This window comes from Rutilus rutilus (genome assembly GCF_951802725.1).
Source record: "Rutilus rutilus genome assembly, chromosome: 24".
Lineage (NCBI taxonomy): Eukaryota > Metazoa > Chordata > Actinopteri > Cypriniformes > Leuciscidae > Rutilus > Rutilus rutilus.
Window position 1 is genome coordinate 21,553,899 of NC_140228.1, and position 27,567 is coordinate 21,581,465.

The 27,567-nt window shown below is 37.9% G+C and overlaps 2 protein-coding genes across 3 annotated transcripts in view; one reads left to right on the forward strand and one right to left on the reverse strand.

Moving 5' to 3' along the window:
* The window catches only part of elovl2 (ELOVL fatty acid elongase 2), a 115,115-nt gene extending 108,178 nt beyond the window's left edge, over positions 1-6,937 (forward strand). Inside the window, exons 7-8 of the mRNA XM_084399213.1 lie at positions 407-541; positions 6,048-6,937. Of these exons, the coding sequence (XP_084255339.1) occupies positions 407-541; positions 6,048-6,170 (258 nt within the window). The 3' untranslated portion in view covers positions 6,171-6,937. The remainder of the gene's footprint in view (positions 1-406; positions 542-6,047) is intronic.
* Positions 6,938-7,089: 152 nt separating this feature from the next.
* On the reverse strand, positions 7,090-27,567 carry sycp2l (synaptonemal complex protein 2-like). 2 transcript variants are annotated; one of them, XM_084399202.1, is made up of 33 exons: positions 27,364-27,567; positions 27,030-27,149; positions 26,797-26,913; positions 26,606-26,707; positions 26,354-26,378; positions 26,168-26,253; positions 25,998-26,086; positions 25,634-25,668; positions 25,393-25,535; positions 25,233-25,285; positions 25,072-25,117; positions 24,897-24,989; positions 24,755-24,815; positions 24,404-24,567; positions 23,864-23,903; positions 23,722-23,764; positions 23,563-23,596; positions 23,415-23,458; positions 23,263-23,320; positions 13,207-13,256; positions 13,016-13,061; positions 12,731-12,833; positions 12,590-12,636; positions 12,360-12,477; positions 12,225-12,289; positions 12,094-12,154; positions 11,874-11,966; positions 10,787-10,896; positions 9,883-9,977; positions 8,511-8,610; positions 7,682-7,740; positions 7,508-7,589; positions 7,090-7,336 (listed from the first exon to the last, which is right to left on the reverse strand). In XM_084399202.1, exons 1-33 carry the CDS (start codon positions 27,367-27,369, stop codon positions 7,268-7,270), a joined length of 2,457 nt encoding a protein of 818 aa, XP_084255328.1. In that variant the 5' UTR covers positions 27,370-27,567; the 3' UTR covers positions 7,090-7,267. The 2 variants fall into 2 exon arrangements, with proteins under 2 accessions (XP_084255328.1, XP_084255329.1); XM_084399203.1 differs by lacking the exon at positions 27,364-27,567 and having other exon boundaries at positions 27,030-27,314.

A 27,567-nucleotide genomic window follows, 5' to 3' on the forward strand; every position in this document is an offset into this window, starting at 1 on the left:
TTCAAAAGCAATAGAAGTTATAGACTTACAAACCTTTCATACATAAAACAAAATAATTTACTTCAAATGATTGTGTTTGTCAATGAAGCTTGTTTACACGGGAGGCGTAATGTGTAGTAATAGGAGTAACTTGCAGGGCCATGGTTTGTAGTACTGTAGGACGCAGATGCAAGCCAAGTATTCTTGAAGTACTTAATTATACTTTTAAGTACATAAAAAGTAGACTGAAAGTATACTTTCTTATCTTTAGTTTAAAACGGCACAGACTAATTAGTTTAAAAATTAGTTTAGTAGTATACTAGCACACTTGAATTAACTTTTTTTTCTGCTCTGCTCTTTTGTTCTTGTTGTATTTCATGTGTTAGAAGATGATTGTCTCTCTGTAATGTTCTATTCTTTGTCTCAGGTTCAGTTTGTATTGACTATAACACACACAGTAAGCGCATGGGTCGTTCCTTGTGGCTACCCTCTGGGCTGTCTGAAATTTCAGACCTTCTACATGTGCACACTTGTCGTCCTGTTTGTCAACTTCTACATGCAGGTGAGAACTTCTACAAATTTAGTCAACTCTTCAACATTGGGTCAGATGATCTTTACCCCTTACTAAATAATAATAATAAAAGAATAAATACCAGATGAATTTTTATTTTTTGACCTCTTCTTCAGGAAATATAAACTTGAGGATAATGCCACCAAATAGAAAACCAGTGGGTGACTCTGACACAAGTTCCAACTCTAATCCAACACACCTTAAAAATCTAACCAAATTCTTCACAATTACTTGAAAGTTACAGACAGGTGTGTTTGAATAGGGCTAGAGCTAGGCTGCGTTCCAGTCCAAAATTGTCATGCCCTTCACTTGCTAACTTCCCTCCGTCTCGTTCACTCGGATGTACGTCATTGCTTACGTTGCACGAGTGTCCACTACTGGCAGAAACTGCAATGGACTGAATTGGAACATCCTAAGCCCTTGATCACTTGGAATCAGCTATGGAGTTGATGTATTATTTCTTTTTTTTTTTTTACTTTAAAGGAACACTCCATCGTGTTTTCATATTAAACTATGTTATTCCCTTAACTAAAATGAGTTGATGCATACCTCTCTCGTCTCAGTGCGTGCACTCAATCGCTCTGGCGCGCGGCGACACTTTGATAGCACTTAGCTTAGCCCAGTTCATTCATTAGGATCCAAACAGAGATGAAGCTAGAAGCGACCAAACACCTCGACGTTTTCCCTATTTAAATACAGTTACACGAGTAGTTACACAACCAAGTATGGTGGCACAAAATAAAACGTGGCGCTTTTCTAAGCGGGTAAAAAGGATAACTATAAAGTATGGCGGAATAGCACTTGGGAGCACTTCGATTTCGCTAAGTGCTATCAAAGTGTCGCTGCGCGCCAGAGCGATTGATTGCACGCACTGAGACGAGAGAGGTATGTATCAACTCGTCTTAGTTAAGGGAATAACATAGTTTAATATGAAAAAACGGTGGAGTGTTCCTTTAAGAATTTGTTTAATGCTGCATCCAAATGTATATAGGTGTGTTTGGGTTGTTTTAAATGTAAAAAATTATAATTAATATATCATAGAGTTGTTTGTTGTGGTGGTGATTAGACGAGATCTGTGGTGACGTCACAATCGTACTGCATTGTGGGACATATAGGTGTCTGAAGTGTACATATGAAGTAATGTACAAAATCGATCAAAATCGAGGGAGCGAGGGTCTGTCCATATAAACTTCCCTCATCCACTTCACGAACTGGAACGTACTTCAAAATGGCGGCAGGGATTCCCCTGAGGGGAAGTGCTTAGGGAAGTTCGCAAGTGCGTGTAAAATGAACAAATTATACATCTTTTGAAAGTTCTGAAGGTGTAGTGTCAATATACGGTGTCTGTTTTATGATATAGATGCTCCAGCAGCAGTAATATTGTAATTTGTGTCGGGAGTACAAATGACAACATGCAAAATTAAAACAGGTTTTCATACATGTGTTATGAAATAGCGATCATGAGATGAATCCAAACCGTTGCACTTGCGTAAAATGTCCATGACAAGCATCTATTGAAAAACATCCAACAGCACCTTTTTGTCCACAAAAGCGTTAAATCTGTGATATATTGATATATTGACAATTGTTTACGTCAGATTTTGCCTGAACGATCTGCTCTCCATCATCGTTCTTCAAGAAATTATGCAATCTATGCACTGTTTATGTTGTAAAACTGTATATGATTGTATACATAAGACTTTCACAAACAAAAGAGCCCGGCTCCAAAGTTTATTTTTCAAAACAGGGTGGTAGTTTTACTTATAATATCTAAGCAGTGCCATCGGATTTTGTGACGTCTTGAGAGGCATTACTTCACGAGGACGTGGTAGAAAAGAAGCGAGGAGAATAGTGACTCGGAGAGTGAAGTCAGCAGCAGAATCATATCGATGATCATTCTGAGTGGGCGGACGCCATTAGCTGTGTCTATGTCTATGTAAGTAGTGAGACAATTGAATGTTTTTGGAGAATAAATCACATCTTTTGCCTGAATTATTGGCCATCGTTGCGATAATAGTTTATGTTCACCCTCCAAACTATTTCTTTTGGAGTCTGATTGCTGTCTGAATTGACCATTAATCTAGCGATTGTTTACGTATAGCCTAGCGATGTAGTTTATATGTATGGACATGACTGATTGTTCGGTCCCACTTTATATTAAGTGGCTTTAAGTACTATGTACTTGCATCGAAAAATAAGTACAGTGTACTTATTGTGTTCATGTTGTATTGTAAAACACATTTGCTGCTACTGAGGTGTGATACTGGTAAGGTTAAGGGACAGGTGTGGTGGTATGGGTAGGTTTAAGGGTGGGTTAAAGGGGTCATGGACTGGATTATTTTATTATTTTATAATGTTTCCTGGGGTGCCTTTATAATGTTAGTATGATTTTAACATCAAAAATTGTCATAATTTATAAATAAAAGGCATTTTCCTAGCCTGATTTTAGCCTCTGATTTGAACGCTTAAGGGCCGTGTCTGCTGTGAGACTTCAGTGTAAACGCCCACTGCTGTGATTGGCTGACATGTTTGCATATGAAATAGCTAGTATTACATATGGAACTCTCTCTAAACTTTTACTACGTTTTTACTATTACAGCTATCGAGATTAAGGAATCGTGAAAAGTATTGATCACAATGATCTATTCCCATCACATGAAAGGTTGCAGTGATGAGCATTGAGCAGATGGCAGACAGTCTGTTGATCGCAAATGAAAATATCCTATCATTGCAACACAATTTCGGCACTCTCACGAATGCTTTCACCAGAGGTGTAAAGTCCAGGGGTCAGAGTAAAAGTCCTACCATATATTTATTCCACCCATGAACTCAGCCAGCTGATTTCACTAATTAGTTCTATCTCCTGTGGCCAGTTGCATAAACTGTTAAGACTAGTCTTACAAGTTAGTCATCCAATTTTATTCTTTAAAACTTTTAATAACTTTTTAAAGTCAGTAACATAAAAACGTAGATTGGTCTAATTTGACACCGAACAGTAAGACTGATTACCCCTAACTAACTTCTAGTTGATCATACTAGTTCTTAAGACACAGTCTTAACATAATGGCTATGTTTATGCAACTGGCCCCTGGCTGAAAAACGGTGGTAATTAGCAAATCCAGGTGATTGGAACAGTAGCTACTGAGGAGGACTTTTACTTTCTGAACCTGGACTTTACACCTCTGGCTCTCACCAAATAACAATGCAAACACAATGTAAATACAGTAAGAGCTTAGTTGTACTGTGCATTGTAACAGCGTCATGATTTTGTGATGATTGATTTCAACGAGTTTTGGCAAGTGTCCAGATAAACTTGCGCTGTTTGATTGACAGCTTGGGCATTTGGAAAGTGAGCGTTCTTTGATCGCTTTCTTTTTATAGTCACAGTTTAAATAAGATTATTTTCATCCTACTAAGAGAAACGACGTGAAGTTGATTGTTTAGTCACTTGATTTACTGATGCATAAACAGTATTGAATGATATTTTGAGAGATAATCTGTCTGAACTTGAATAATTACATCAGAAATCACTGATCACAGATCAGGCATTAGAATAAACATGACTACTTACATGTTTATGGCGTTGCTGGCAGATCCATATCATAAAAGTCTGTTTGCAAAGCCTGCGCCGAAATTTACCAAATAATCCACAGTGAAATTAGCCTGGATGCCAGCCGAATTTAGCCCCGCCCACAGCATTTGAGGTCAGGAAGTTCAGTCTGGACTTGATCCGTTGTGGAGCAACTATGCTGAACCAGAGCTGTTCGGACCAATCAAATTGTCAGGGCGGGCTTTATTCGTTGATGGATCAACACAGTAACGTAATCATCCACGTCACCAAAGAGCGCTTGGGTTGAATTCATTTACAACAAATAATAATAATAATTTGTTACATTTATATAGCGCTTTTTCTGAGACCTCAAAGCGCTTTACATAGATGGGGGAATCTCCTCAACCACCACCAATGTGCAGCATCCACTTGGATGATGCGACGGCAGCCATATTGCGCCAGAACGCCCACCACACACCAGCTTACTGGTGGAGAGGAGACAGTGATGAAGCCAATCAGTATATGGGGATGATTAGGAGGCCATGATGGATAGAGGCCAAGGGGCAAAGTTGGCCAGGATGCCAGGGTTACACCCCAACTCTTTTTCGAAGGACATCCTGGGATTTTTAATGACCACAGAGAGTCAGGACCTCGGTTTAACGTCTCATCCGAAGGACGGTGCTCTTTTGGCAGTATAGTGTCCCCGTCACTATACTAGGGCATTAGGACCCACACAGACCACAGGGTGAGCACCCCCTGCTGGCCTCACTAACACCTCCTCCAACAGCAACCTGGTTTTCTCAGGAGGTCTCCCATCCAGGTACTAACCAGGCTCAGCCCTGCTTAGCTTCAGTGGGCAACCAGTCTTGGGCTACAGGGTGATATGGCTGCTGAAACAAAGAAGGCTGCCGCCGGAGAATTGACCCTTCGCTAAGCCATGCCCGAAAACCGCCACAGGCCAATCGTGGTTTAGCAACCATAACTAGGCACGAGAGGTCTGGCAAGCTTTCAAGCGGGGGAAACATGCCGAAGCGTTGTGTGTATGGATTGTGCAAATCTGATACCCGGTATCCTAAACGTTTTTTTCCCTTCCCGAAACCTAAAACCCAAGGGGAGAAATGCCGGGTGTGTGGGAGCAGTGTGGAAGGCCCTAAATGTTCACAACTAAATGTTGACAGGATTAACAAAAACACCTATGTTTGCTCCACGACGTGTGAGCAGTAGCCTGGCGCTCTAAAAAATATAAGCGGGAGAATGTTATCATTGCAAAGTGGTCAGGCTAATGTCTTGTGTTTATTCCACAAGATTTATGGATAAGCTGTTTGATTTATAATCATTAGATTATTTTCAAATTTCACTTACCCTGCTGTGCATGAACATAGCTGTTCCTCAATTTGTGTGTTTCCCATTTGAATGGTCAGCGTATGATATGAGGCGGCTGCTGTTTGTGCTGGGACCTATAGGCTTTAGCTTCAGTTTTGATTAAATTATTCTCTAATCGGTTGCATATTATGTCGTGGATATATCCCTCAAATGCATACTGCAGTCCCTTATGTCTTGCTCTCTCAGATATTTCACCTGTTCGCCAAAAATGACTAATTATCTCCTTGGGAATGTCTGACACCTGTGCATACATACTGTAATAGACGTGCCAGGCACGAAAGCTTGTCAGGTGTAGCAACAGTAACTAAGGAGGGCGGGGCTTAGCGAAGGGTCAATTGAGATGTGTAGATTCCGCCATCTGTTATAGAAGATATCAAAAGCGCATTAATTTTAAAAGAGGAACTTAGAACCGCAAAGTTGTGAAATTGGTTAGGCCATTCATTTTAATTTGCTCTTCATTAAATGCCTCCATCTTCTAGTGATTTGGGTCATGCTTACTGGTATGTGTGGTCTCATGCTTCCAGTCTTATCAATTGTTAAGCAATAAATGTCTGTTCTCTGCAGACATACAAAAAGAGAAGGCTGGAGGGTGGCAGAATGGCTAAGGATGGAGAATTTAAAAACAATCATTTGAATGGCCTTTCATCTTCTCTCAACGGAGTCTACTTCAAACCGAAGCTGCAGTGATGCTGTGACATGACCAATAGAATGGATCGTCTCAGTCCAGTTATGCTGAATATTAGCTTAATAGCAGCTAATCATCTGATAATCAAACTGTGATTTTTAAAATTAGAACTTAACCATTTTGTATCTTTGTTTTACAAGTGTTCCTCTCAAGTCTCATAACTGAGCGATGTAAATGCTGTACAACAATTGAGGGAAAAAATATTTGTCCAATTCAAAATAAATGCCTTTGTTATGGAGTACAGCATTTACTTTATCATGCATCTTTGCTAGTTTATCTATATCTGCAAGGAAATGGTCTGCAATGTTCTCTAAATCTCTACACTAATGTATTGTTAAACAAAATATGCCATAGGCACAATCCTTTATCTGATTTGACAGTTTAGTGTAATTGAATATATAGAAATGAAGGATCTTATATATCATACAGTAGCACTAAGACACCTTTCCAAGTCTTCATTATCAGCCAGACATGGATTGTTGTTGTGTACAGATATCAAGTTTCATGATAAATGCTATATAATTTTTTTTGGGACTTTGTGTTAAAGACCCCATGAAATTGTTTGACAAATGCAGTTTTGTATTTCCTATTGCAACATGATGTTGAGGATATCAAAGGGTATGTCCCCTTGTTTAACCGTGAATAACCTCTATATTAATGCCACAGCCATGAACCATGTTCTGCAACATCTTGCTGATCTTGGCAGGTGCTACAAGCAGACACTCATTCATGGGTGCAGGTTGAGTCATCAGTATTTTTAGTCTTTTTCCAGAAGATAAAGATTGTACATTTTAATTGTGTATATCTGCTAAATGTTAATTGTCAAATTTCAAAGTGGATTAACATGTATAGTAGATGACCCAAATACACAAACTTTTTGTCTTTGGTGCAAACATGTACCGTTTTAAATAAAGCCCATATGAAAACTTAATGATTGTATTCATACTAACACACTAAATAAAACACGAAGTATCAAATGCTGTGTGATGTTTGTTATATTAAATATTATATATTAAACTTACAGTGACAATTCAATTGTTTTAATTAGGAGTAGACAGACAAAAAAGGCATATGAAAGAAAAAGCATTAGTGTGAAGTCCTACGAGGGATCTGCAGTGGGGGTCTCTGATACGGCAACCATGGATGATTGTCCTCGAGGAGAGGCTGGCTGGAGAAGATGAAGATTCAAATGACTTATGGTGTCCGAGTAGTAGTTAATTGCAAGCTAATTTATTAATTGTACATAATAACATTATAAATATAAATGAGATATTCTTGCCCTGTAAAAAGTCTATACATATTGCTGGCAAACCAAAGCTATAATGAACAAACCACTTACCACAGTCATTTTGGCCTCTCTTCTCGCTGATTGACTAAATGGTGCTTCTGTACCCACATGAGGGATTAGGAGAGAATCCAACCTGCCATGGGGGATCAGAAGGGGGGTTACAGACAAAAACAGCATGTTCGTCGTGCCAAGCACACATAATAAACCAGGCGTATACTTTTCTACCTCTTCTGCTGTTCATCACAGAATGCCCGAACTGTGTCAGACTCTGACTGCCAGAAATTCTAAGACATGAAAAAGAGCATATGACACAACAGCACTTCATCAACAGACTTCTGCTATTAAATATGCTTTGTTCAGGAGATTATAAACTGAGCAGAAAAGAAACATCCCTTTTTCAGGATACTGTATTTTAAAGAATTTAGTAAAATCCAAATAAGCTTTACAGATCTTTATTGGAAAGGGTTTGAACAATGTTTTTCATGCTTGTTCAATGAAACAGACATTTACTGCATATGCACCTGTGGAACAGTCCTCAAGACATTAACCGTGTACAGGCAGTAGACAATTAGAAGTTGAAGAAGAAAGATGCCCAGGGTCCCCGTTCACCTGTGTGAAAATGCCATAGTCCTGCTGCAGGGAGGAATGAGGATGGCAGATGTGGCCAGAGTAATAAACTGCAATGTCCGTAATGTAAGACGCCCAAGTCAGTGCTAAAGGGAGACTGGAAGGACAGCTGATCATCCATGCGGTGCCAAACCAGATGTAACCATATGACCCCCCCAGACATGTTCGTGAACTTGCAAGTCGAGGAGTGGTGTAACTCATTATTCCATTTCAATTCATCAAGTGTCTGTGAAACTTGTTTAGTTTGTGTCTCGGTTGTTTAATCTTTTTATGTTCATACAAATATTTACAGGTCAAAAAATTTGCTGGGAAGTTGAAACTGGGAGGATGTTTCTTTTTTTGCTAAATTTATAAACATTTCAGTTTGCCTTTGAAGACAATCTACTTAATATGAAAATGTGCCCATTGCATTGAAACTGAGACAGACCACAGTCTCCTTCTCAATGGTTTTGAGAGACAGACAGTCCTTCTCCAAACATTCCAACTGCTGCACCACCAAGTTCTGGAACTGCTCCAGATGCCCCAACCTACAAGCAGAGCAGCATGGTTCATTTTCTGTACCTCAGCTATAATAACCATTTAGATTAAAAGTGAGCAGTGTTATTTTAGTCAGCTTAACTGGTGATGATATTTGAATGAATAACCTACTGAATTCTTTTTTTTTGTGATTAACTTTTTATTGAAAGTTAACATAAACATAGACAAAACAGCACTCAAACACTAACCGTCACCACAGTAATAAAAAAAAAAAAAAAAAAAGTCAAAACCAAGGGAAACATATGTACACACTTAAAACCAGTAACATAAAAGACAAAAGAGAAGATGGGCCCATAAAATTAAAAAGAAAACAAATAAACACATGTTATAGTCCTTTAAGGAGCATATTCAGTTCAACAACCAAATATCCCCAGTCTGACACAGTTTGGGGCTTTGCCCGGTTAAATCTGGCTGTTGAGTATTCTAAATTAGCCATTGATTGCACATTCAACAACCAGTGTTTCAGTAAATTTATCTCTGAATTAAACCAATATTCTAGAATTGTTTTTTTCGCTGCTGTAAAGCCACAAAAAAGCATTCTCCTATATGTTACTTTAAAATTCAAAATGGTGTCATCATTTAACAAACATAAACAAGGATCTGGAACTATGGTAGTCCAGAGTATTTTACCCATAATGTCACATACATGAGTCCATAACGTGTTCACTTTCGCACATTCCCAAAACATATGCAAAACTGTCCCAACAGAAGAACTCGGACATAAAGTACAATTGGGAGTTGATAATAAACCCATTCTATAACGTTTGTAAGGAGTGGCATACGATCTATGAATTACTTTAAAGTTGATCAATTGATGACTTAAATTTCGAGATGTGTTATTTATATTTGACCAAATCCTGTGCCAGTCTGGTTGAGAACCTGTTTTATTGAGCTCCCTGTCCCAAATCCCCTCAATGGGTAATATTTTACTATGTGAATTTATGAGTGCATTGTATATCTTGGTAACCCATCCCCGAGCGCACTGGCTGTTGTTAAACCAATCTGATAGAAAATGAGAGTCTATTTGAGCATCACACTTAACACCACAAGCCATCAATGATGAACGTAATCTTAAATAAAGGAAAAATTAAGAACTTGGGATGTCAAACCTCTGCTGTAATTGCTGGAAGGCGAGAAGGCCATTATTATCATATATATTCCCTAAAGTGTTAATCCCCCTTGAAGCCCAAGGAATAAATATAAAGGGTTTTCCTGCAGTTAATAACCTACTGAATTCTAATGTTTTGTTTTGTGCTCTGTACCTTTGATTGTGTACAGTTCCCAAGAGAGAGGTCACATTTCTCTGACAGTCCGTTAAAGATTGCAGTGATCTGGCTTCAATCTTCTTATACCTGCTCTGGATCACAAAGAAAATAATTTCCTGCTGACTAAAGTCAGGGGGTAGTTCACACCAAATGTCTCTCATGCTGTACCTGTACATGCATATACCTGTATGGCTTATTTCATTAAACACAAAATGCATTGACAAGATCCAAATATGACAAAAATAGCATAAATGTTTAAATTAAGCCATAAAATGACATTTATGAACAGGCCAAAGGTCACAGTGCATTGGAAATACTTATCACATATCATGATGTGATTAATCAAGTCATAACCAAAGTTGAATAGTGAACTGAAGCTATCGGCTTCAAAAGACTTGGAATATCGCACATAGGTCACTGATTTTGTCAAATAAGACATATTCCTGGACCAACATATTTTGTTGATCCTGGAACAATATTCCTGTCCAAAAATGTAGCCTTAATCCTATCCCTACCCCTAAACCTAGCCCTACCCATAACTTATCCCTACATTCAGAGGAAAATGATCAGTGAATTACACTGATGTAGAAGCACCACCCTGATTGTAAGCCTAAGCTTGACATAAGCTGTAAACTTGTCCCTCAGATTTGATTGGTAGATTGTAATGTTGATCCAAGAATACGTTGTGAAATCACGTCATATTGGCCTTCTCTTATGTTTTTTTTTGTGTTGTTGTTGTGGTTTTGGAGGTTTGACTGCACCAATTTACCACTCAGATTTATCTGTTAAATATCTCCTTTAAAAAAAAAGAACCTTTGCCAATTCTAACTTTTGGATAAATTAAATTCTTTACTAATGCTAACAAAGTTGGAAGTAGAAAGACTGGAGTTTTTGTACTTACAGAAAAGTGTGCTCTCAACTGAGTCTTAAAGCCATTAAATGCAGCTCTGACACCTGCACCCAACTCTTCCTCTGACTCCTCATCTTCCATCAACACTTCAGTTATTCGCTCTATCACACACACACAGAGAGAGAGAGAGAGAGAGAGAGAGAGAGAGAGAGAGAGAGAGAGAGAGAGAGAGAGAGAGAGAGAGAGAGAGAGAGAGAGAGAGAGAGAGAGAGAGAGAGAGAGAGAGAGAGAGAGAGAGAGAGAGAGAGAGAGAAAAAAAAAATAGTGTACATTTGGCATTCAGGTCACTCTTTGTTTGGCAGTGAGCAGCAGCACACAATGGCTGCTTTTCATCCTTTCAAACAGAAAAACCAGAGCAAACACTAGAGTGTAAATGAGCCCAAAAAAACCAAGCCACTGTATCAAAATATTTACTGATTAAGTTAAGCATCACTAGTGGTTGGAATAAACCCTGAACGCTTTAGGTTGTATTATTCTGATATAGTTAGTAGAATGGCTAATAAGTAACTAAATACAATATCTGTTGGGACAGATATCAGAATAAAGTGTTAGCAGATTTTAAGCAAACAGTCTTCTAATGCTCTGGTAGTTGACATGCAGTAAAAAAAAAGTGAACTATCGAAATAAATTGTTACCAACTTTTACAGTATGTGCATCTCATCCTGCACTGTATGTGCAGTATTCCCGTAGCTCTTGGGCTAACAATGCCAATGTCATGGGTTTGAACCCCAGGGGAATGCGTGACCTGATCAAATGTATACCATGAATGCAGTGTAAGTTGATTTGGATAAATGTCTGCTAAATGCATAACTAAATGTGTGACATGAATGATATCATGTGCAGCTTTCTGAGGTACTACTCTTCAGCACCACCATACTTTTCATAAAATGTAAAAGTCTAGTTTTTAATAAAAATAAATAAATAAATAAATAAATAAATAAATAAATAAATAAATAAATAAAATAAAGAATTTGACTAGACTCAATACTCTCATATGTGTTGGAAAGGTATTCATAATGTGGGTTCAGCATAAATGTAACTGTTCCTCTGTAAGATGTTTAAGACTGAACTCATTTACCTGCAGCATCCTCTAGTGGGCTAGACACAAAAAGTCTTTTAGGTTGGAATGTTGGTTCTCTGGGCAGCTGCTTGTCCCCTGTCATGTTCAGCTCTGTGTGGCACATGTTTCCTCTATTACCAGCAAAATTGTTACTGATTTCTGAAGTCTTTTTAGGGATTTTATTTTTGGACATCTTATGTCAAAAAGTGTGTCTGAGTGTGGGGGGTTAGGTACTCACCTGATGATTCAAGTGCTTCAGTTCTTATGGGAAGTGGTGTTTCTTTATCTAAACAGTGCTCCTAAGACAGTATTTACTTAGTTAAAGATAAATATGCATTAAAAGCTCAACGTACTGAAATCAAGTTTTACCTCTTCAATAAGATTAAGGTCCTCTGCTTGTAAACTGGTTTCAGAAACAGTCTTGTTTTGAAAACCTTGAAAAGAAACCACAATGTCAGGACATTTAGATCAGAATAAGCTATCTTCTGATGCAATCATACTGACCTGAATCAGCAGTGGTCTCTTTAAGTAATGACAATTCTTTGTTCAGTGATCTCCCTAGTTTGACTTGAGACTGCCAGTCTTCACTTGCCACTTGAAGTCTTTGTTTGGGTGTTGAATACTAGAAAGAAAGAAAAATAGAAGAAAATCATTAAAAGACCTACATTTTTATGCCCTGCATAATTGTGGCTATTTTGTTTATACTGCAAATCTTCTGAAAAATTACATTCTACCTTGGAGAATTCCTCCTCATTACTGCTGGGTGAGGAAAGAGGAAGAACTATGCAAGAGTAAAAAAAAAAAAGTTAGGTTGCAGCATATCTGAAGGATTTATAAAGTGATGTAGCCTAGTCCTGTGGGATGAGGAATGATACCTCTGAGTTTCCCTTTAGGTCTGGGCTTTCTCCTGCTGTAGTCAGCATGTGGAGTGTCCTTGCGGAGAAACCCTTCATCTGAATGCATCACCCTTATTTTCTTCTGCAATCAACCACTTTACATTTTATTTATACATTTATTGATTTTGTAGACACTTATCCAAAACTACTTCCAACAGAGGGGCATAACTGTGTCACAGAGCCAACAATATTCAGTTTATATTATTCAGGTTTATTAGAAAGCGATTAGGCAAACTAAGACATTCTTTACACATTCTGGCTAACCTTTACAGGAGTTCTACCCAGAGTGTCAGGGAGGGACTTTGTAGACCTGATGAAGAAAGAAACATGTTTTAGTGAGACTATGGCAAATGTTCAACAGTAGATTTTGATAAACAGAGTAACACATGTTGCGTTTCATCTGCTGATTTCAATATTAGACAAGCATCATCAGACCATACAGAGATGTCACTTACCCATTAGAAGATGGTGTCTGACAGAACAATACAGTCTTGGCACGTTCAACCTAAACGGAAAGGCCAAAATCTCAACTATTCTTAAATTTTAATATTTAGAAAATGAATCCATTTGGGTAGGAAATAATATTAAATATTTTCATTTTCAACAGTCATTTGAGTGGCAGTTTATAGACATTAAGGCACTGGCCAGATCAAGATAAACAATAAAATGAACAAACTGACCCAGAAGCCCAAGATTTGGTCAAGAAATTAATAAGTCAAAAACTGGACAGTGGGATCTGATATGTGTGACTGCACTCCACTGACCTGGTACCTCCATAAAGCAGTCATGAACGTTATAGTCTTTGGCTTCTTGTCATGTGACTTCCCTGATCGTTCTGTATCAAAAGTGTCACTCAGACATTGAGGCACCTCAAGGATCACCTGGGGCAGCCATATACACACCTACTCATATGCCAGAAAACTACATCCATTCTTCATCACGTGGCCCTTAGACATTATTCCGGTCATTTTTTTTGTCACAAAGAGCACATTGTAACAACTGCTCAATGGTCAAATTAATGTTTCATGAAACAAAGCATAAAAACTCTAGAGAACAGACCCAGAAGTCCATCAGCACATTAGTAAAGTACCAGAACACAGACACACTACAGCCATATAGCCAAACGTATTTTGTCTTTTGCAAAGTTTGCGGCTTCAGTATTTGTGGATTTGAAAGATGAAAGTTTGGGAGGAGCACGTTCAAACAGTCTATCTAATCAGCTCGAGAGGAGGTATATATACACATAGCCGAGAGCAGACTCACCTAGTTACCTCAACAGTTTTCTGCATCCCTCCGCCACCCCGTTCCTCAGTCTCGGCTGAGGATACGGGGGAGAACTCTGAGTTTGGGCTAATTTCCAAGCTCGGAGCCCTCGAATCCCTTGGACAGCATGTCAAATACGCTTATTACGTTTTTTTACTCTATTCAATCATTTGTAAGTGTGATCTCGTGAAAACAACTGCCACAGGTAATCGGACATTATTTATTTATTAAAGATTTATTTTTGCCGTTCTATTGTAGATAAAAAAATCTATAAATCTAAATATTTATTGCATTTATGAAGAAAAGGTTTAGAAAAGGCTCTGTCGCTATTGCCTCAATGGTGTACAGTGTCTTAGGCGGATTGCCAGCAACAGACACTAGGGATTGTTTGTGATTTTGTCTTAGTGACTTAGGAGTCACTAAAATGCTTTGTGAAAAACTCTTAGAGCAAAAATGTAGGAGTCCTAAAATTAGGACTGACACGCCCATATTTTTAAAGAGTTTCTCCTAAATCGGCAAGTTAGGAGCTACTTTTAGCCTTAAGATGTTTTGTGAATACGGCCCGTTCTTCTGTTTGTCCACTCGCCTTTTAAGGATTGACCACAGATTCTCTATGGAATTAAGATCCAGGAAGTTGCCTGGCCACAGATAAAAACAATTAAGTCTATGTAACGATCTACAAGCCACTTCATTATCACTCTTGCCTTGTGACATGGTGCTCCATCATGCTGGAAAACGCAAAGATCATAACTAAAAATTCATCCCTTGGATGAAAAGCAATTCCACACACATGGATGGTTTCAAGATCCTTCACTGTTGGCATGACATTACTCATGGTGGTATTCACCTTTTCTTGTAATAGATTTTCCAGATGTCCCAAACAGTCATAAGGGGGCTTCATCAGAGAAAATAACTTTGCACCAGTCTTCTGCTGTCCAATCACTGTACTTCCTGCAGAATTTCAGTCTGTCCTTAAAGTTTTTCTTGGAAAGAATTGACTTCTTTGCTGTACATTTTGACACCAGGCCAGTGTCCAAAAGTCTTTGCCTCACTGTGCGTGGAGATGAACCAACACCCATCTACTGCCAATATTAAACAAGCTCTACATTGGTGGTCATAAAATTCCATAGCGGACTTCTCAGGAGGAGAAAGTCTTGGTGCTAACTGGACACTCTGGGACGTCCTGAAGCCTTCTTCACTGCAATTGAACCTCTCTCCTTCAATTTCTTGATTCGATTAAATGGTTATTTTAGGTGCAATATTCTTTGCAGCAAATTCCTTGCATGTGAGGCCATTTTGATGCAAAATTGATGATGCTGCACACATTTCTTTGGAGATTTATAATAATAATAATAATAAATATAGCTGCAAGCAGCAATTATCGGGGCCAAGCGCAAGCAGATGACAGGATATGCCAACATGGCTGAAAGTGTCAGACCAACTGGAACAATGAGCAATTAAATACATTTAAAGAGGATTTTAGGCGAAATGGCTGAAAAATCATATAAAAAGTCATTTAAAATATGATTTAAGGGATTATCACTTTCGACCAATAGGTGGCGCAGTTACAAAAGTGATGTGATGTGGTCAGAGTGAAGTGACAATGAAACATAAAAAGTTTGGTGTCAATATGTCAAGGCATTGCAGATATAAAGCCTGAATAGTGCTTTTAGCATCATGCCTCAAATTTGCTGCTACGCTATACGAAAACGGTTTCGTCTATAGACACGAAATCCATAACTTTTAGTCAGCACAGTCTGGAGATGATACGATTCGATTTTGGTGAAAATCGGACAAACGGTCTAGGAGGAGTAAGAAAAAGTAGGTTTTGACTGAAAATCAAGATGGCGGACAGGAAGCTAGGCCAAATAAGGAAACCTTGGTATCTATGTTCTCGGCTTGACCCAAGGAATCTATTAAGACCAGTTGCATTACAATAGGCCAACTTATTCAAAAGTTATTAGCAGTTTTGTAAATTTTGTTATAACTTTTGACCACTAGGTGGCACTGTCTCGAAATATTTTGGATCCCTTCAGGGGATGGTGCTGATGGCACATTATGAGTTTCGTAATATTACACCAATGCATTTGTTTAGTATAGCATTTTATTTCACAAAACTGTATAGAAGTCAATGGGAATTTCATGTTTTGTTCTATTATAGCGCCACCAAGAGGCTGAGTCCCACCATTTTTTTTACATGTCCTCAGAGTGAGCTCATACATATGTGTGTCGATTTTGGTGAAAATATCTCAATTCGCTTCGGAGTTATAGACATTTATATGAAAAAACAAGTAAAAAATGACTGACACATGACTTTGATTGGAATTTACTACCCCTAAACATCAATATTTTCGCATTTGGGCATTTGCATGTTGCTATCGACCTATGTTTCCAAACTTCTGACGGTGGTTTCGTCTCGATCGGACAAACGGTTTCGAAGATATAGCCAAATGTTTTTTAAGCGCTAAATCACGACGCTACACAAACCGTAAGGCGAAACCTAGCATGTTTGGTATCGTAGGACTCGGCAACAATTCAGGAGGCTAATTAGATGAGTCTCTTAAAAATAAGTCGACCACACCCCAAGTTATAAGCATTTGAAAAAAAAAAATTCACCACTAGGTGGCGCTGTTTCGAAACTGCTCACGCTCCTTCAGGACATTGTGCTGATGACCCATACCAAGTTTCGTAACAATCCGTTCATGCGTTCTTAAAATACAGCATTTTAGCACAAAATTCAAAATGGCCGACAGTCAAAATGGCCGATATGGTCAAATTGGATATCATTCAACTCGGCATGTTGCCCTGAATCTAACGAGACCAATTTTATGATTTTTGGACAAACTGTTCAGAAGTTATAAGCAAAAATAGCCATTTTTCATATCTCCGGACTAGTAGGTGGCGCTGCGCCGAAACGCAGCATGTTGCCTCAGGTCATGCTTGTGAGTACATGTACCAAGTTTGGTCTGAATACGATAAACCGTTGCGGAGATACAGCCTTACGACTGTTTTTGCTAGCGCTACGTAAAATTTATTCGTGCGTTTATCGAAAACGGTTTGACGAATCAATTTGAATTCCATAACTTTTTGTCAGCACTACCTGAAGATGATCTGGTTCAATTTTCGTGCAAATCGGACAAACCGTCTAGGACGAGTTCGAAAAAGTAGCTTTTTCGAAAAATTCAAAATGGCGGCCATGTTTTTATGACGTAAAATGAATTCATAGGGCGCAATAGAATCAGCATGAGCTCATAAATTAGAGGAAAAAAGAATTTTGCTGATTGGCCTTGCGGTTCAAAAGTTATTAGCAAAATAAAAGTGAAACTTTGGACAGGTGGTGGCGCTAGAGGGAATGACTTAGAAACACCAAAATTGGTGTATTTAATGTTGGGACTGTCCTCTATCAGAATGTCAAACCGTTAGAACTTTCCCGCAAGAGGTTCTATGGGCTGCCATAGACACCCAGTCGGAAGAAACGGAAGAATAAATATAGCTGCAAGCAGCCATTACCGGGGCCAAGCAGAATAAGACGACAAGACATGCCAACATTGCTGAAAGTGTCAGATCAACTGCAACAATCAGCAATTAAAGACATTTAAAGAAGATTTTAGGTGAAATTGCTGAAAAATCATATAAAGAGTAATTAAAAATATGATTTAATGGATTATCACTTTTGACCAATAGGTGGCACAGTCACAAAACTGATGTGATGTGGTCAGAGTGAAGTGACAATGAGACAAACAAAGTTTGGTGTTAATATGTCAAGCCATTGCAGAGATAAAGCCTGAATAGTCCTTTTGGCATCATGCCTAAACTTTGCTGCTGCGGTATACGAAAACTAGGGATGCACCGATCCGATACTCAGTATCGGTATCAGCTCCGATACTGCCATTTTTGGCGGATCGGGTATCGGTCAGACGAGGCCGATCCAAATCCGATATTGTGCGTATACTATTCAGTGTTATTGTTAAGCCCCACAAAAGGCACACAAACATTATAAAGCACCATAAGTTTTCGTGCACAATATTATAAGTGTTCTGAAACCATTATATAGTATAATGTGAGATATAAATTAATATTTAAGTCGTTAAATTCAAGATCACGTAAACGTTTCCCTCAGCTGCGCTGTCAGTCATTCTTCATTTAGCATTCAAACAGCGCGTCGCGTTCGGTTACGACAGTTAACACAATGAAACTCTCTCCAAGATGATTCAGTGTTACTCAGGGGCGGACTTTACCATTAGGCAAAGGTCGGCAATTGCCTTGGGCCCCGAGCTACCTAGGGGCCCCCAAAATGCCCTATTAACTTATGCTTAAGTTTTTTTTTATTATTTTTTTTTTTATTATATATTTCTAAAACTCCATTTGTGAAAAATGGCATCAATCATTAGTGTCGCAGACAGGAGGGGGCCCCCCCGCCTCACAACATTGGACTATTCCATTATCTCACTTTTACTGCGCATCTGTGAAAGAGACAAGGCTGTGCCAAAAAAACTGACGGAGAAAAAGAAGTGATTGACAGACAGAGTGTACAGAGTAGTAGACAGAGTAAAAATGAAGCGAAGCTAGCTACCCAAGCGGTGCTGAAAAAAGGAGGAAGCGGGAGGAAAGCAAAAAGTCCGAAAAAGTGCGCGGCGCGAAAGATAAACAACACGCAGTAACAGGAGGACTGGGAAATAGAGCAATTGATCCCCAGAGCAAGACGAGTCTAAACGCGAAAATTTAAAGTTTCGAAGTTACCCAAGCGGCTCAAATACAAGAAAAAAAGTGAAAAGACGCTGATAAGTATTTGGAAACGCTGCCAAAGATGACAAACTTTTTTATGGCTACTGTTGGGGATACAGATCAGGAACAACAACGTCCAACGCACAGAAAAATCGTGAAGCAAAGAGGACACGGAGATCGACAGACAAAACTGAGCAGTTTATGAATCGTGATATTTAAAAAAATCTCAGCTCTCAGATTCTGTCAATTCTATTACGAAATTCAAAACAATAAATACCGTTTTGCCGTTTTAATGTGACGTGACAGATTCCTATAACGGCACGTGAACTGATCATCTCTACCTAATAGTAGCCTAAATAAACACGAATTAATTAACAATGTTGAAATATACCGTATAACTTACCGAAATGTATATTCCTCATTTATAATATCGATCAATAAGTGTTTTTCAACCGCGGAAAGAGGTAAAACAGCTGGAGAACACTCGTCACATAACATTTAGGCTACCTCAGGAAAGTCATTTAATTGGCTAGAAAAAAAGAGCTATAGAGAGTATATGGCTAAATATGTGTACTATATTACTTATTTTAACCTTAAATTATACCAGCTGATAGGGCTTTTTTTTTTTTCTTGAGAAAAAGTAACGCCTGTCTTGTGAAACGTTACCTAATATTTATCCAAATGAGTCAATATTGAATCAAATCACAAGAATTGAATCGAAATGGTGAAATTTGCCAAGCAAAAAAAAACATAGCTTACCAATAGCAATAGAAATTGTACCATGTAAACATTGTAACATGTTTCTGTTTAGGAGTAAAGAAGTGTAGCCTATGCAGGGTTTAAAGGGGACGTTTTTTTCTCCTCTCTAACCTTTACTTCCCCGTAGATTAGCTTTACCTGCCTATCCACCATTCAGTCGGTAGGCCTACATATTTTTTTCGTTCTCTTTTAAACATTGGATGGGTAGGGGCCCATAGCCTACCTTCGCCTTGAGCCCCCGATTTGCTAAATCCGCCACTGGTGTTACTATTATTATACTTGATCTGTAGATAAAGGTCTACGGTTTCGCATAAAACAACTCTATCTTGCTGGACTTTATTGCTGTACCTTAATCATGTTACTTTCTACCGGTGTCTGTTAGATCACAACACTGGAGTGAAGTCAGAGCACTATTTGTTCTTCACGCGCACAGTAACTGAAATTTAAAACTGTTAAAAGAAAATGCTGAATAGACTATTGCATAGATAGATACTGTATAATACACTACGCATCAATATGTATTTTCTTTGTGCTATAAACTTTTCAATGCGGACTCGACGCGCTGCGCGCTGTGACTCATGTTGCTTCAAGCGCATCATTCTGCGCTCGGGATGCGCATAAGCGCTTTGTGCCGCACTGTATTGGAGCCTTTCATATCATAATACAGGGACGCAATGAAACAATATCAATAGCCCTTCTTGTTCTGTCCTATCTATTATGTTGCTACCTCATTAAACAGCTGTGCTATACATTTAAAAAATGTCTCAATTTTATTGTAGGCTATAAAATAATTTATATTTTTGATTTTTGTTGTTGTTTTTCATGAATGTATTTTACAACAATACAAAGAGCAATGTGTAAAGTTTTACCAGATTTAGTGTTACACTTATTGTCTCTAATTTGTTCCCCACTAAACATTTTTTTTCACAAAATGTTCAAATTTTATACAATTATTGTGCACTCGTAATTTTTCTAGACTAAATTTTACTGCTGAATTATCCATTAATCTAGTTTATAATAGCATTTATGTCAGATTATGATCATATTTTTTTGTTGTTGTTTTTCTTTTTTCAGTTCTTATTATCAGTTCAACACAGAGTTATAGAAATTCTACTTGATTAAAAAAAAACTGCGCTGGTATCGGTACGGATCGGTATCGGCCGATACTCAAAATTTTTGGTATCGGATCGGATCGGTTCTGAAAAAATGGTATCGTTGCATCCCTAACGAAAACGGTTTTGTCAATCGACACGAAATCCATAACTTTGAGTCGGCACGGTCTGGAGATGATACGATTCGATTTTGGTGAAAATCGGACAAACGGTCTAGGAGGAGTTCGAAAAAGTAGGTTTTGAATGAAAATCAAGATGGCGGACAGGAAGTTTGGCCAAATAAGGAAAACTTGGTATCTTTGTTCTCAGCTTGACCCAAGGAATCTATTAAGACCAGTTGCATTACAATAGGCCAATGTATTCAGCAGTTAATAGCAGTTTTGGAAATTTTGTTATATCTTTTGACCACTAGGTGACGCTGTCTCGAAATATTTTGAGTACTTTCAGGGGATGGTGCTGATGGCACATTCTGAGTTTCGTAATATTACACCAATGCATTTGTTTAGTATAGCATTTTATTTCACAAAACTGTATTGAAGTCAATGGGAATTTCATGTTTTGTTATTTTATAGCGCCACCAAAAGGCTGAGTCCCACCATTTTTTTTGTGTGTCCTCAGAGTGAGCCCATACATATGTGTGTCGATTTTGGTGAAAATATCTCAATTCGCTTCGGAATTATACACATTTATATGAAAAAACACGTAAAAAATGACTGACACATGACTTTGATTGAATTTTACTACCCCTTACTATCAATATTTTCGCATTTGGGCATTGGCATATTTCTATCGACCTATGTTTCCAAACTTCTGACGGTGGTTTCGTCTCGATCGGACTAGCGGTTTCGAAGATATAGCCAAATGTTTTTTAAGCGCTAAATAACAACGCTACACAAACCATAAAGCGAAATCTAGCATGTTTGGTATCGTTGGACTCGGCAAGGATTCAGGAGTCTAAAGAGATGAGTTTCGTGAAAATAAGTCGACCACACCCAAAGTTATAAGCATTTGAAGAAAAAAATTCACCACTACGTGGCGCTGTTTCGAAACTTCTCACGCTCCTTCAGGGCATCGTGCTGATGAGCCATACCATGTTTCGTAACAATCCATTCATGCATTCTTAAAATACAGCATTTTAGCACAAAATTCAAAATGGCCGACAGCCAAAATGGCCGATATGGTAAAATTGGATATCAGTCGACTCAGCGTGTTGGCCTGAATCTAACGAGACCAATTTGATGATTTTTGGGCAAACTATTCAGAAGTTGTAAGCAAAAATAGCCATTTTTCATATCTCCGGACCAGTAGGTGGCGCTGCGCCGAAACGCAGCATGTAGCCTCAGGTCATGCTTGTGATGACATGTGCCAAGTTTGGTCTGAATCCAATAAAGCGCTGCGGAGATACAGCCTTACGTCTGTTTTCGCAAGCGCTACGTAAAATTTGTTTGTGGGTTTTTTCGAAAATTGCTAAGCGAATCAACTTGAATTCCATAACTTTTTGTCGGCATGGTCCGTAGATGATCTGGTTCAATTTTCGTGAAAATCGGAGCAACGGCCTAGGAGGAGTTCGAAAAAGTAGATTTTTCGAAAAATTCTAAATGGCGGACAAATTTCCATGACGGAAAATGACGTCATAGGGTGCGATCGAATCGTCTTGAGCTAGGGAATCAGAAGAAATGGGAATTTTGTTTCTAGCCCTTGTGGTTCAAAAGTTATTAGCATAAACATGAGTGCAAATTTGGACAGCTGGTGGCGCTAGAGGGAATGAGTTGGAGACTCCAAATTTGCTATGGTGACTGTTCAGTCTGCCCTCTATCAGTGTGCCAAATTTCATAACTTTCCCGCAAGCGGTTCTATGGGCTGCCATAGACTCCCAGAGCGGAAGAAAAAGAAGAATTATTTTTGGTACGCCAACAGATACAATAGGTGCCTACGCACATTCTGTGCTTGGCCCCTAATAATAATAAGAACGGGAACAGATACAATAGGTGCCTACGCACCTTCGGTGCTTGGCCCCTAATAATAATAATAATTATTATTATTATTATATATAATTTATAATGTATCTGATCTCTATAATCACTATAATCTAGAAACAATGTGAATCAACACCACAACAACTGAATCAGAAAACTTTACAAAAGAAAATTTGTCGCTACCAATACTTTTGGACATGGCTGTACATTTTGGTACACCTATCATTATGAGGACATTCCATAGACGTAATGAAGGGGTGTTCAAACCTGCTCCTGGAGGGCCACTATCCTGCACTAGTTAACCTAGGTCTTCAGACATATATGGGTGCTTCTCAAACAGAAGGCAACGCCCTATAAGGCTGCATGTCTAGCCTGTAATGTCATTAAGCACTGTCAAAGGCTGTCTAAATTTTAATCTATGGAAGGCAGCTTTCGTTACCACGTTCGTTACCATTCAGCTGATTTTGAAGGATGCATTAAGTGCATCCTTTGCATCCTTCAATCACCCACAATCCTTTGTACATTCCGGTTCACAAAAAAAGAAGTGATGAAAAATGAGGGAATCGGTATGTCCTCATAATGTAAATGGCGTGGCCTGAAACCTGAATACACAACACAATACAAGACTTTGGGTCCTCATAATGTAGGTCAAACGAGAATACACACACATATATACCTCTGTATCTGAATGATCCTTAAAGTGAAAGATGTCTTGGCCTGGGGTTCCTTTGACTCTTCACTCACCAAAAAAAAAAAAAAAAAAAAGTCAAACTACTGTTCTCTCTATCAGGTGGTGCATTTACTGTAACCAGGAATAAACAGGCTTACTTTGATAATGAATATCTGCTTGGTCCACTCAAAAGAAGGGAAAGCTTAATAAAAAAAAAAAAAAACAATAAAAAAAAAAAAAAAAAAAACATACAATCATTCACATATGTGACTACCTTAATTTTACCTGTCTGAATTATATAATTACCTGATGGATGCCTTTAGTTTCTCCAGCAGGTGGGCTAGGGAAGAAAAATATCTTCATGAGACAAACTTACTCTGAAATCAGATACTAATTTGTCTAATGAAAATCAATTGCAGAAATCAAGATGCCTTGGGGCTTTACATAAATAGTTAGAAAACATGCCTGGAATTTTTTTGCAGCTTCACTGTTTTTTCATGTTGGGGTCCTGTACAGGATGACATTTCATATTTATAAATCTGGAACAATGTAAATGATCTTTAACACTATACGGCTGTATCTGTTGAGAGCGTAAGATGCGTTGTGCCTTCTATCGTGGTCATGGCATCCCCTGATTGCAGAGTGTCCTAAAAGATAAACATACAATTATATTGCATATTTACACATTTGACTATGACTCTTTGAAAACAGAAATGTCAAGTCAAGTCATCTTCATTTATATAGGGCTTTTAACAATGTAGATTGTTCCAAAGCGGCCTTACAGTGATAATAGGAAATTAAAATAACAGAGATTGTTTTGGCTTTATAGCAGCTCTAGAATAAAGTTATTGTCCAGCTAAATTTAGTTTTGATTGATTCACTTCCGTCGCAACGATCATTAGTTATTAACTTAGGGGCCGCTAACACGACACCGTTTTAACAGAAAACTCAGTTCTCTCTACGCAAACTTTAAAAACGCGAACCTGTGAGAACGGTCTATAGGTATGCACGTTTGAATATATGTGCGCAGGCGTGCAGTCCTTCCTTACAAACCAACCCTCAACAAACTAATTGTCTGGCCTTAAAATGTATAATACAGAATTTTTACCGGAATTATCTCAACAACGAATGTATAATATGCCAATACCTTTGAGGCTGAGGCAGGCTGTGGCTTCTCTGCAAACACTCTTGTCAGGGCTGTTTGGATGTTGTGCTCTGAACTAAAGATGATTTTGACCATTTTGCCAGTGATCTCTCCATGAGAGATTGGGGTGCTCATGTGAACAGCCAATATCTTCTGATCATCACACTCTAAAGCAGTAAGAGAGAAAAAGTCATTTTAAGACAAAGGATTAATGATCTGAGCACCAAACATTTGTGGGATTTAAAAGCAATTCCAACCACATTAGTCTTCTTCAGGTTTGCGTTTAGTTTGAATAAAGAAAGCCATGATAATTTTATGAATATAAGAAAAGCTTGTGGTTGTTATTAAACCCACCTTGAAGTTCATACAGGCTGACAACATCTTTAGGCAAGTGAATTAGCTCCCACAGTGTGTTCTACCACAAATGAAAGCTCAGTTTAGTTGCACTCCAGATTTATTAAAAACCTTTCTGCACTAAAGCATATTTTGGACACACCTGTGGGTCATTTACAAAGAAACTAATAGTGGATGTTCCAATGTTGAAATCCACCCAAAACTCTTTCAGAAACTCATCTTCAGGCTTGAAGAGCTAAAAAAAAAAAAAAAAAAATGTGGGAGAAAATGTGAGATATGTAACTTCTGAAAGAAAAAGGGAAACAATTCATGCTTACCTCAGCTGAATCAAGAAATGTCTGAATACAAGGGAATGAGAAGACTCTAAGACAGAGCAACAGGATCATGAAAACATGTCAAAACTTTATGGATACAGGTGACTGGATAAAGCCAACATAATAATAATAAAATAAAAAAAGTCACAAACTTTCAAATATACCTTCTTGAGTTCCCAAAATAACTATTGAGTTCATTCAGAAATGTCCTGCAGTCCTAAATACAAAATAAAAGACAAAAGGAATAACATTCAATACCTGCAACATACTGTACTTAGTGATTCTAGTACTTTGAGCAGTAAAAAAATAAGTGCCTAAACATACAGTTTCAAAATCTTTGTCACGAATTGAAGTAAAAGCTGAAGCAAAGCTTCTGAAACGGAACCATTTGCCAGCAAAGTCTTCTCTTAGTTTCCTTGGTGTCATCCTGCAGAGTGCTTCAGAGATGGCCACCTGCATTTCATAATCTGGTGACAACAATAGATAATGCAATGTGAACATTGATGTACAAGTGCTCAAATTCCATATTATTATTATTTTTTTTTTAACCAAATTGATGACTTACCACCAATGTCTGTCAGCGCTTTTGCCAAGTCTTCTCTGTAAGCGATGACAAGGCAAGTGTTTGCAAAGAAATTAGCTCATTTTTTGTGTTGTTGTAGTGTCGAGCAATTTGTTGTCCACTAGAGCGCAGCCTTTCAACATGCACATTTGAGTTACATGAGCTCTCCAACGTCATTTTATTTTAAAATGATTCTATGTAGAACTTAAAACAATAACTAGAACTATTTGTATTCTAGAGAACCTGTCCCGAGTGCTCTCAATTTGCTTGTAACTGGATGGGAGCGTGGCTCGTTTGAAGTTTAAGTGAGTGTGTAACAACAACCATACTCTCATTTAATGGCAATGCGTGCTGGTTGACGACTTACAAGAGCCCAGTATGGTCATCTGACTGGCAGAGTTTCTTCCTTGTGTCTTTGGGACTGCTGTCCAACATAGAGTTGATGGTTCTGATGGCCTGAGTAAAAATAATGTCAAATTATTTTACAGTATAAATGTTTTAGCCAGTCATTATTTGCAATTGCTTCATGATAATTACCTCTAGACGCAGACAGAAAGGCACTTCATAATCCAAAACTACAGCTCCAAACCGCAGAAGAAATATATCCAGGATCTTATTGCTGCCTTCCAACACCACCGAATTAATTGAATATAATTATTATTACAATTAGCACAACTGTACAACAACAACAAAAATAGGATATTAAATATTAGAATGGGTCACCTGCAATGGTGATCTGACACAGACTCTGTAAACAAACAAACAAAAAATTATATATATATATATATATATATATATATATATATATATATATATATATATATATATATATATATATATATATATATATATATATATATATATATATATATATATATAAAATTAATGTCTAGTCTGTATGGTTTAAAATATATTAAATATATTATATTAAAATAGAATAACGCAGAGTTAGAGAAAGAAAATGCATTAGCCTACCATTGCAACCTCATAGAAAACTTCTATGAGTTTCATGGCGTCCCTGGGTGGTTTGTGCTGTTCTTTAATATACTCTGACGCCATCTCAAACCAATTCAACATGTAAAAAAGAGAGCAGATGATAAATTATCATGGGCTACTGACCAGTAATTTATAAGTTTAACGTTAATCTGAATTAAATAAATGCTTATCTTCACAACCAAGCCGTGATTAACAAGTTTCTGGATGCTGTCCTTATCCTTACTGAACAGATGTCCAATTGCTTGTAATATTAAAGAAACATTCTTATGTTCGTTTTTATGCAGCTCCTAAAGAAGAGTAAAAATAATTTACATCGGTAAGAAAGGTCCACTTTTGCAGTGGAGAATATTACAAAATACCAAAACAAATTTGAAAACTCAGAAAAAGCTAATTAAAAACCTGCCTTGATAACAACTTCGTCCAGTCGATCGGTCAAGGATACGGAAGATTTTTCTTCAATAAATATCATAATAGCCATGCTAACGTTATTTTGGACAAAGGCATCATGGAATCTACTCGTAAACTGAACAATTAAGAGAAGCACTGGATGAATGTATGGCATACAAAAACAACAATAACAAACTCAATAGGGTTAATTGGTTGTGCTTCAAATAAAAGTAAAATTAGAGGAGTGCATATAGCTACTAATAATAGGCTTACATAATCAATCGTTATTTTATTAGTATGTGCAGCTCTAAAGAGGATATAGCCTATATATTTTTTTAAAATAGACTCACACTCATGATGCACAGGCAGGCGAGCTCCTCGGACTGTAGACCGTCTAATTAAACGCACGTGGATTTTAATTAGGCTCTATGGATGATTTATAAACTCAGCAGGCGTGAACTCTCAGTTACCAACAATTTATTTTTGACAGTAGGCTATTGATATTTACTGAAACACTCTAAAGACGATGTTTGTGCGTTAAAACATTGGAGCGT